The sequence below is a fragment of the Tachysurus vachellii genome, chromosome 17, assembly GCF_030014155.1.
Source record: "Tachysurus vachellii isolate PV-2020 chromosome 17, HZAU_Pvac_v1, whole genome shotgun sequence".
NCBI classification, from domain to species: Eukaryota; Metazoa; Chordata; class Actinopteri; order Siluriformes; family Bagridae; genus Tachysurus; species Tachysurus vachellii.
Window position 1 is genome coordinate 12,015,010 of NC_083476.1, and position 9,838 is coordinate 12,024,847.

At 36.5% G+C, this 9,838-nt stretch overlaps 1 protein-coding gene across 1 annotated transcript; it reads right to left on the reverse strand.

Moving 5' to 3' along the window:
• Positions 1-5,699: 5,699 nt before the first annotated feature.
• On the reverse strand, positions 5,700-8,973 carry LOC132859820 (granzyme K-like). The gene is made up of 5 exons (XM_060890776.1): positions 8,738-8,973; positions 8,492-8,636; positions 7,567-7,714; positions 7,214-7,483; positions 5,700-6,810 (listed from the first exon to the last, which is right to left on the reverse strand). The coding sequence occupies exons 1-5, from the start codon at positions 8,790-8,792 to the stop codon at positions 6,640-6,642; spliced, it is 789 nt and encodes a 262-aa protein (XP_060746759.1). The 5' UTR covers positions 8,793-8,973; the 3' UTR covers positions 5,700-6,639.
• Between the last annotated feature and the right edge of the window lie 865 nt (positions 8,974-9,838).

Below are 9,838 nucleotides of genomic sequence, written 5' to 3' on the forward strand. Positions count from 1 at the left end.
GTAGGAGCATAAACAAGCCCCAGTTAGTCCAGAACGCAGCAGCTAGTGTCCTAACTAGAAGATATAAGATACAAGAAGATATAAATACAAGAACAAGAAGATATAAATACATCTCGCCTTCACCTCTTCTTCTTATCCACACTGGATTGGCTCCCAGTCAAATTTTGCATTGATTATAAAAAAGCACTTAATGGTCACACGCCACAGGACCTGAGTGATCTTTTGTTTTTTTTATGATCCGTCATGCCTACATAGATCAAAAGGTGCAGGCTATTTGGTTGTACCTCAAGTACAAAAGGCTACAGCAGGTGGCAGAGCTTTTTCTCACAGAGCCCCACAGTTATGGAACAGACTTACAATTAGTGTTTGGGACTCAGACACAGTCTCAGTGTTTGAGTCAAGGTTGAAAACACATTTGTTTAGTCTAGCTTTTTATGGATAGCTTTCCTTAGGTAAAGGAGCAGATCTGGAGGGTTCATGGGCATAGAGTGTTTGATGAACTGGGTGTCTGGATGCTGTCGGGTTACCACCCCTACAAGTCGCTCAGGTTTGATTGGTGGGAGGCTTTGCGTCCCAGGAAGCCCTCATGTCTGTGTCACCTTCTGGCTATAGCCTTTTAGTTATGCTGTCATAGCTAGTCATAGCTAGAAGAAGAAGCTGTATCTTGTTAAAAATGGAAAATAGTAAAAAGATGGGTTGGCACTCCGTCCAGGGTGTATCCTGCCTTGATGCCCGATGACGCCTGAGATAGGCACAGGCTCCCCGTGACCCGAGCTAGTTCGGATAAGCGATAGAAGATGAGTGAGTGAGAGAGAGAGTAAAAAGAGTAAGAAGTGAAAGCTTATTAATTTATTAAAGATGATCACTGTTCAGGTGTTAAATGTTAAAAATATAGTGACGCTAATAAATAAATGATTTTCCTTATAATCAGTTCTATTCAATTCAATTTATTTGTATAGCACTTTTAACAGTTGACATAGAGGAACCAGACTCAGAAGGAAACACATTATCATTTGGGTGACATCGGACAGTAAAGAATGTAAATGTAAATAATATCCTTTCTGCAACACGCTATATATTACTTATCTTTTGAATGAATCTAATGCTTAGCAGGGGGGGCACGGTGGCTTAGTGGTTAGCACATTCGCCTCACACCTCCAGGGTCGGGGTTTCGATTCCCGCCTCCGCCTTGTGTGTGTGGAGTTTGCATGTTCTCCCTGTGCCTCGGGGGTTTCCTCCAGGTACTCCGGTTTCCTCCCCCGGTCCAAAGACATGCATGGTAGGTTGATTGGCATCTCTGGAAAATTGTCCCTAGTGTGTGATTGCGTGAGTGAATGAGAGTGTGTGTGCCCTGCGATGGGTTGGCACTCCTTCCAGGGTGTATCCTGCCTTGATGCCCGATGACGCCGGAGATAGGCACAGGCTCCCCGTGACCTGAGGTAGTTCGGATAAGCGGTAGAAGATGAATGAATGAATGAATGAATAATGCTTAGCAGAAGACAAAGCTCATTACTCTAAAAAAGAAAAATGTACAAGGATATGTTTGACCATTTTACCACTATTATATATAATTGCTTTATCTTTTGCAAAATATATCTTTCTACATGGTTTTGTCCCACAGTACCTAAGTGAATTGAGCAACTATTATGATTGCATGGTCTGTAATTACAGGATATAGGCTTTTTTATCACAACTTACAATTATAAAAATTGCAGGCTCAAAGCTTATTAAAGTCATCAGTTTACAGGTAAGTTTCCTCTCTCAGCTGACGTAAAGCTAACACAGAGAACTTTTTAGCAGTCTGTAAATTGGGACAAACATATTGACTGACCTCAATATGTCATCTCCTCAGAGTTGGAGTATCTCAGACCCAAATTGATGGCAATCACAATTTAATAGTCAACAGCATTAACCTCAGCGATTCACTCTGATCCATCATGTGCTTTATAATTAGACACATTTTAGCACAACCATCTTATCACTTAAGTCTTGAGATTTAGAAAAGACCACATAATGGAACTGTTGGTTTTTAAAAAAAAAAAAAAAGCAAGAAAAGAAAATGAAACTCTGGTGCACAAAATTCCAGCCAAGACATATTTGATGTTCAGTGTTTGCACACATTTTGGCATGCAGGTTCCACAGCAGTGTATAAATAAATTTTCTATAAATTAATAAATGTTTAAAAAAATCTGTTTTTACTTTAATTAAAAAATATATTTTAAAAAATAGCCAGAATATTGGTAACACAGCTTTTGCTAGTAGAAACAGTAACTGTACATACTATCAAATAAATAAATAAATAAATAAATATTTATTTATTTATTTAGTTTGGGAGGTTTTATATATATATATATATATATATATATATATATATATATATATAAATATCGGTATAGATATATTTATATCAATATAAATATAAACATTGCTTGGGTCACCTTACATCCACCCATGCAATTTCTCTTATCTGCAGTTAGTTTTTTAACAATAAGTGTGATCATATTTATTTAAAATATGTTGATTATATTGGGGACCTCTAGAACTAATTAAGTAAGTCGTAAGACATGTTCATTCATTCATTCATTCATTTTCTACCGCTTATCCGAACTACCTCGGGTCACGGGGAGCCTGTGCCTATCTCAGGTGTCATCGGGCATCAAGGCAGGATACACGCTGGACGGAGTGCCAACCCATCGCACGTAAGACATGTTGTTAAAGAAAAATAGTTAACACTGTGTCAGGCAAAGTTTATTATTTAAATTTAAAAGAGTCTTCTTTTTTCTAAACCATCAAAAATTGCATATTTATAAAATTTACATTTTGCTCTTTTAATATTTTACAAAAACAATTTAGTTCCTCTTTTATATCAGTTATATACTGTAGCAGCAATAAAAGGTTGTTACTGCACATAAAACTTCCATATTAATAGTTACACATAATGATTTGTTCTGTTTATTATTAGACTTACATTATGTTCACCAGACAAATGAAAGTGAATGTCACTTTTATAGAAACAATAATGTATAAGTGTATTGATATAAACCTTTGACATGCAGCTATTGAGACATCAGGGCTGCAGTTAAATAAATGAAATCAACACCCTCAGAACATCAGAATCCAGACTTCAACATCTCTGTGATATACAGTAAGATATATTTACATTCACTTTTACAGTATTTGGCAGACGTCCTTATCCAGAGCTATGTACAAAAGTGCTTTTAATTCTCTATCATTGAATACATTAACTCTGGTTCACTAGCTTACAGACTTAAGATACCATGAGCCTTAAACACTGTTCAGTTTTTTTTGTTGTTTAAATACGAAGTGAAAGTGAAAGTGACGTGACATACAGCTAAGTATGGTGACCCATATGGCAGTTTGGGAGGTTCTTCGGTGCATTGCTCAAGGGCACCTCAGTTGTGGCCGGCCTGAGACTCGAACGAGGGTTAGGAGTCAGACTCTCTAACCATTAGGCCACGATTTCTAGTATATAACATTATATGTACAGTATATGGACCTGCAATTTCAGCTAGTTAAAATTAGTGTATATACTGAATTTGATGTTTTGCTAGTAAATATTTATTTAAGCTCTCTTCATTTGGAAGCATTTTAGAATGCTTAGAATTGAATAAGATGCCTTATAATGCATTTTAATTACTGGCTATCCAGCAGGGGGAGGTACAGACCTGTCATGGCTCACATTTCTGTCATCTCTCTCTCTCTCTCTCTCTCTCTCTCTCTCTCTCTCATATTCCTCAGAGATAAATGACACTTTCTGGAAGCCTTCCGTCTTTACATTTCATATCTTCTAAAGGCCATAAAGCTCACACATGGACCACAGTACAGGAATGACCTTGAACCTGGAATCTCACTTAGAATGATTAAAGGCTTTTAGTGAGCAAAGAAGAGTGAAGTGCAATACTGGCTCGAATAAATGCAGAGAATTGCAAAATTCTCTTATAAATTATATAAAAAATCAAAACTGCAAAATCATTGATGGATTTTGCAGTTTTTCTGTCTTTAATGGAAAACTCTACTATGAATCATGTTATGTTCATATTATGGGTAGGTTTAGAGATTATGGTGCAAATATTTAAGTTGCTTTTTATAATCTTATTATCTGATGTGCTTCTCTTATTCCTGTTAGACTTTATCAGTTGTGTCTCGTGTTGACATTACAGGATGGTTATTGATACAGATAGTAGAGTTACACAGGCTCACCGATATTGAACAGTTGTAGAAAGAAAGAAAAAATCACCTGGGCTTTTTCCAGTCCAGCCTGCATGAGTCTGCCCATGACAGCCTGATTCCTGTTCTTAGATGACAGGAGTGAAATCTGATGTGGTCTTTAGCTGTTGTAGCTCATCTAAATCAAGGTTTAACATGCTGTGTGTGCTGAGATGCTTTTCTACTCACTGGGTTTGTAAAGAGTGATTATATGAGTTACAACAGACTTTCTGTCAGCTCAGACCAGTCTGAACATTCTCCTCTGATCTGTGTCATTAAGACGGTGTTTCAGTCTTCAGATCCTCTCCTCCTTGTTTTTGTGTAAATCATTCTGTGTAAATTCTACAGACTGTTGTGTGTGAAAATCCCAGGAGATCAGCAGTTTCTAAAAAATTCAAACCAGCCCATCTGGAACCAACAACCAACAAGTCACATTGCCTGTGCATGCTTGAGATGAGTTTTTGGATATTCTGTTAAGTGATGGCTTGCCATTACTCCAGCAACATTGGTTGCAACTCCACATGGGTTCCTGCAGGGATTGTCATCCATAAGCATGAAAACTGGTTATGGATGCACCAGCATACGGTTGCACAACTGGTCTCAGGATTTTATCCCTATACCTGTGACCTGTCAGGCTGCCATTTTTTATGATAATAAGCTCTGTCATTCCACCAGTGTAGATGGGTTCATCTGCCAAAACTGTCATGCTGTACAATATTTGGTGGCAAATTTCTTTCCCCAGGGCGATTCATTCATTGACCACCTGCAGTGTTCTGTGGCCCACTACAGACATGCCAGCTTGTGTGCTCTGGAATGAGGCACCCTAACAGCTGGTGTTCTTGCTCTCAAGCCAGTCTGAGTCAACAAGTCACATTGCCTGTGCATGCTTGAGATGAGTTTTTGGATATTCTGTTAAGTGATGGCTTGCCATTACTCCTGTTGCTTCCTGAATTTGAATGATGATCTACATGAAACATGATACTTCTAACGTCATATTCTTTATAAGAAATTACACTCATTCTATTCATTTATTTGACAACAATAAGCTTTCAGCAAGAAATAATATAAATGTACTAAACACAAGCAAAAAAAAATCTCAATGCCAGAAGATTGTTAGAAAATCGTTTATAAGCAAATTCTCACCATAGAGGATTTTTTTGCTTTGAGGCCAGTGGAAGAATTCCTCAGAATACATCACTCTGTGGGGGTCTAAAATTGGCCATGTGCTGTCAACGGGAGGTTTCGTCTTGTTTGTTTTAGCAGACAATTCAGTGAAAGGGTTGTCATGAATGCACCCAAGGGGAAAGCCTCAAAACTGTTATGCTTCATAAACTGGGCTAAAGTCTTTAACACACTCAGCGGTGAAAAACAGACCTTTAGACAGTGGTGTAGCTGCAACACATTTATTTATTTATTTATTGCTTCTATAGTAAGAGCTCATGCACATGGTGAAATTTTCTGTAAAGACAAACTTTTATTTTTATACAAATATGCATCATTTTTCACAAACGTTTGCACATTTATTTCATAAAATTGGGATAGAATTAATAGAATAGAATTAATAGTATAATACAATTGAAAATAAGGCAAAGCTGCAACTTGAAGTTTTCTGAAACAGGAAAATCTTCAGTACAGAGGAATTTATACTTTGTGGTTTATTATTATCATGACAAGTTGTATTGTTCTGTAAAAAAAAGATATTTTAAGAACTTAATAAAGGAAAAAAACAAGAAGCTGCTGGGAAATTCTGCAACATTAAACATAACTATAAATGGATTGAACATATGATGTGTTGTTCTTTACGGAAATAAATCATTGCACCCGTCTGCTGTTTCTTTGCCGTGGTACTAAAACCATAATGGTGATTATATTCCTATAACCGCACCCCACACACAGTGTTTAACTCCTTTTTGTGCCTTGTTTGGGTGCTTGTTTCACTGTTGCTCATTTACCAGTGATACCCATGTTTCAGCGAAGACGTGCCTAAATTTTGTTTCTTTCGTTTTATGTTTCTGGCAAATAATAGTAATTTATGGGCAGTCAGATCATTCTCTTCCAATCTCTCTCAGTAACAACACATTTTACCTCATTCTGTGTTCGATGTGAAGATTAACTGAAGCTCTTGACCTGTAGCTGCATGATTTTATGCAAAGTGTTTTAACAGAACTGACAAGGCTAATGTTTTTGGCAAGTAATAAATATTTATAGGCAATTCATCCCACAGTGTTGTCTCAACGATTGGCTTTGTGGAGCTGTAAATTGTCTCAAGCAGACTTCCTGATGTGGTTTCTATCTCTTTGAACAAAAAACTGTCGCTGAGAAAAAAGAATTCTTCAAAAATAAACAAGGCTTTTCAAGACCTCTATTCTGCAAACATTGATAAATGTGTTAAAATGTGTAAAATATATGTTTCTAAACCTCTGTGCTGTTGGAAAACTTTTTAAGTATTTTGTTAATCCAGAAAATGTGTCTCTTAGAGAGGAGAGTGTAGACACCAGGTTTTTTGGGATTGCCACAGCCATTTCCTCCTGATACCACACCCACAATGCTTTTCTGACACTCCAGAGGTCCACCAGAATCACCCTGATAATACAAGCAGACACAATTCATTTCTCTAAATGCTGTAAAAGTGTCTAATATTTCACCTTATTCAAGTGAGTCAAAGAAAAAAAGTCGATCAAAACCAGAACATTCATTATTCTCTTGAGCCTCCGAAGGCCCTTGAATGAAAGCTACAGCATTAACACATTATTATCTATCAGTTAACACATGTCTATATCAGTGCATTCTATTCTAATACATTATTGTTTCTATAGTAACCAGAGGGACACAGGGACATCATTTATACTGTATTATGTTTTGTTTTTTGACTTAAGCTTGGAAATACGTGAATAGATTGTAGTAGTGAAAAAACTAGCCACTTGTTTGTGCTTTTCGGTTGATGTTAAATGTAGAACAATGGCACACAATGTACACAATGGCTTACCCAACATGCATCTTTATTCCCCTGCTTGTTTCCTGCACACAGCATGTCATCTGTGATGTTAGGTTTGCTGTTGTAGTAGCAGTTACACAGTTCCCTGTCTATCACTGTCACCTCCACCTCTTGCAAGGTGGGACAGAATTTAGGAGCTTCTACCTGAGTGGTTCCCCACCCACTCACTACACATTTTGTCCCTGCCAGGATGTCTTTGCCTGATTTGGGAATCGTCCTCACTTCCACAATTTTTTTTTTAAGCTGGACTTTGTCCTGCAGCTGTAGAAAAAAAAAAAAATTAATAAAATGTCTTATGGAAAGGCATGGAATGACCATTTGATCTGAGCATGAATGTTCTTTACCTTCAAGAGCATGATGTCATCAACCTTAGTTTTATTGCTGAACGTGTTAGGGATGTGAAAGCTCTGGACTTTGACTCGCTGAGCGTTTTTGTCCTTTGTCAGAGAGTGAGCGCCTACAAGCACGGTCATTGGTTCAAGTCTGTAAAGACTGAAAAAAAATATGAATGTGGTTAAATTAAGAATAATGACAAATTTGTTTCACTGTAAGAAAAAAAATGTTATGACTTAAAAGACCACAAGCAATGGCTTTGAGCCCTATATTGGGTTGCTGGATTTACAAATGGTGACATGAGAGAAACTCACAATGTCCTCTTTTGTTTCAGACATTTATTTTACAAATATTTATTAGAAATGTTGCTCTAGCTATTAAGATTAAGATAGATTAAGAATGCTGCTTTATAAAAAGAAGTGACGTTCAAACAAACCACATTTAAATTAAGTTGTATTTGTTATATCAGATTATTTTCTTGTTGTTTGTTTGCTTAAAAAATACAAAATAATTCTGTATAATTCTGATCTAGCTAACTGAATATGGATGTGACATAAGCAGTACAGGTTACAGATTTCTATAACTAACATATCAAAAATGCACAATAGCCATATTTTGCATATATCTGCAATTTAGAAATGTAAAGTGGATGTAAATGTAGTTTTTAAAGACATTTAAAATACATACGTCTTTTCAAAACCAAAGACATATTAAATGGTTGATTTTATGAACAATAATAAGAATTATTGGAATATCTGGCTAATTATTGCAACTCACACAGTGAAAAGTGTGAAAAACAAGCATCTATCCAGTGAAGTACAATATTAAAAGATAATTTTGAAAAACAGCATTACCACAAGAGTTCTATACAACTTGTAACCTAAATTATAACTTAGTGACTGTTTAGAAAACACAATGAAATCGTTGTTTGCGTACATTCTGCAGTGTGCAGCCGACAGAACCCACGCCTGATGAATAAGAGTTCCTCCACACACGTGAGAATTCTCGACCTGGATCGAGACCATCCATGGTTTAGGTTTTTTGACCTCTTTGCCTCCAACGATGAAACTTCCTGAGCAAGCTGTAATGAGTGTAATGAGAATGAGTGGCATTACAGAGACTAAAATGTCTCAGTGGGCAGTTTTTAATGATATGTAAAAATAATAACCAGTAGAACTTTACCTGTTGCTTTAAGCAATGTGAGAAACAGAAGAAGAGATGATTGTTGAAGATGCATGGTGAGTTCTTATTGCAGAAATGTGGACTGGATAATGAGTAGTGAAAGTAGAGCATCACTGAGGATGAGGCATAGAAGACCCTAGAGGAAACTGTGAGTCGTTTGTGGTCAGCTTTGTGGGTGAAGACACTCTCAGGGACACAGATATGTTCCACGGGGGCTTTTGATGTGATGTGATGCATGCAGCTTGTGAGAAAGACTTGCAAGTACAATATGTGTGAATTTCCAAACCATCAACAGGAAAAAAAATCTGTAGTAAATGGTTTCCAGGTAACAGCAACCGCCACAGTTACTTTTGTTATGCTTCATTATTAACACTGTGCTCATAAATAAAATCCAATTAATAGTCCATGTACATGGAACCTTAAGCATCCTGCAGAAAGGTTTCCCGTTATTATATACCATAAGAAAGAAAACAACAACAACAAAAGCCTGTCCCTTGGGGGAACCCTTTAAGATTCTGTTTGGAAGTATTCCTATAAGAGTGAACAATTTAACAATGAACGCTTTCAGAGAAAAAGTGAACACTTAACTACCAAAGGAATCACTGAAAAACTTTGTTTTAAAGAAACAAAGAAAACATAACTGTTAAATGAATGTCTGAAACAAACCTTACTTGAAAAATGTTTGAAGAGAATTATTAAAGAAACATCAAGTTTTTTACATAGTAAAAACCACTTAAAGGAACAATTGAAGACGCCTTTCTTCAGAGAAAAGCGGGAGAAGAAAGGAGCTGAAGAACACCTACTGTAGATATGCCTGAATGGGCCTTTTAATAAAGAACACTTTTGGATAAACATCTATTGAAAAACTATAGAAAAATCCTTCAGTTAATTATGCACTGGTATGAAGTACTTTTTGACTAACAAAGAGTCCTTGAAGAACCCTTTTGATTAAGAGTATCAGAAAGGGTTCTAAGGGTGAACAATTTACATTTAAAAGAAAAACATTTTCAATGATCAAAACACCCCTTGAAATACTTGATTTCAGGATGGATCAGAAAGGGTTCCAAGGAAATCAACATCTAACTAACCAAATAAGTCTTC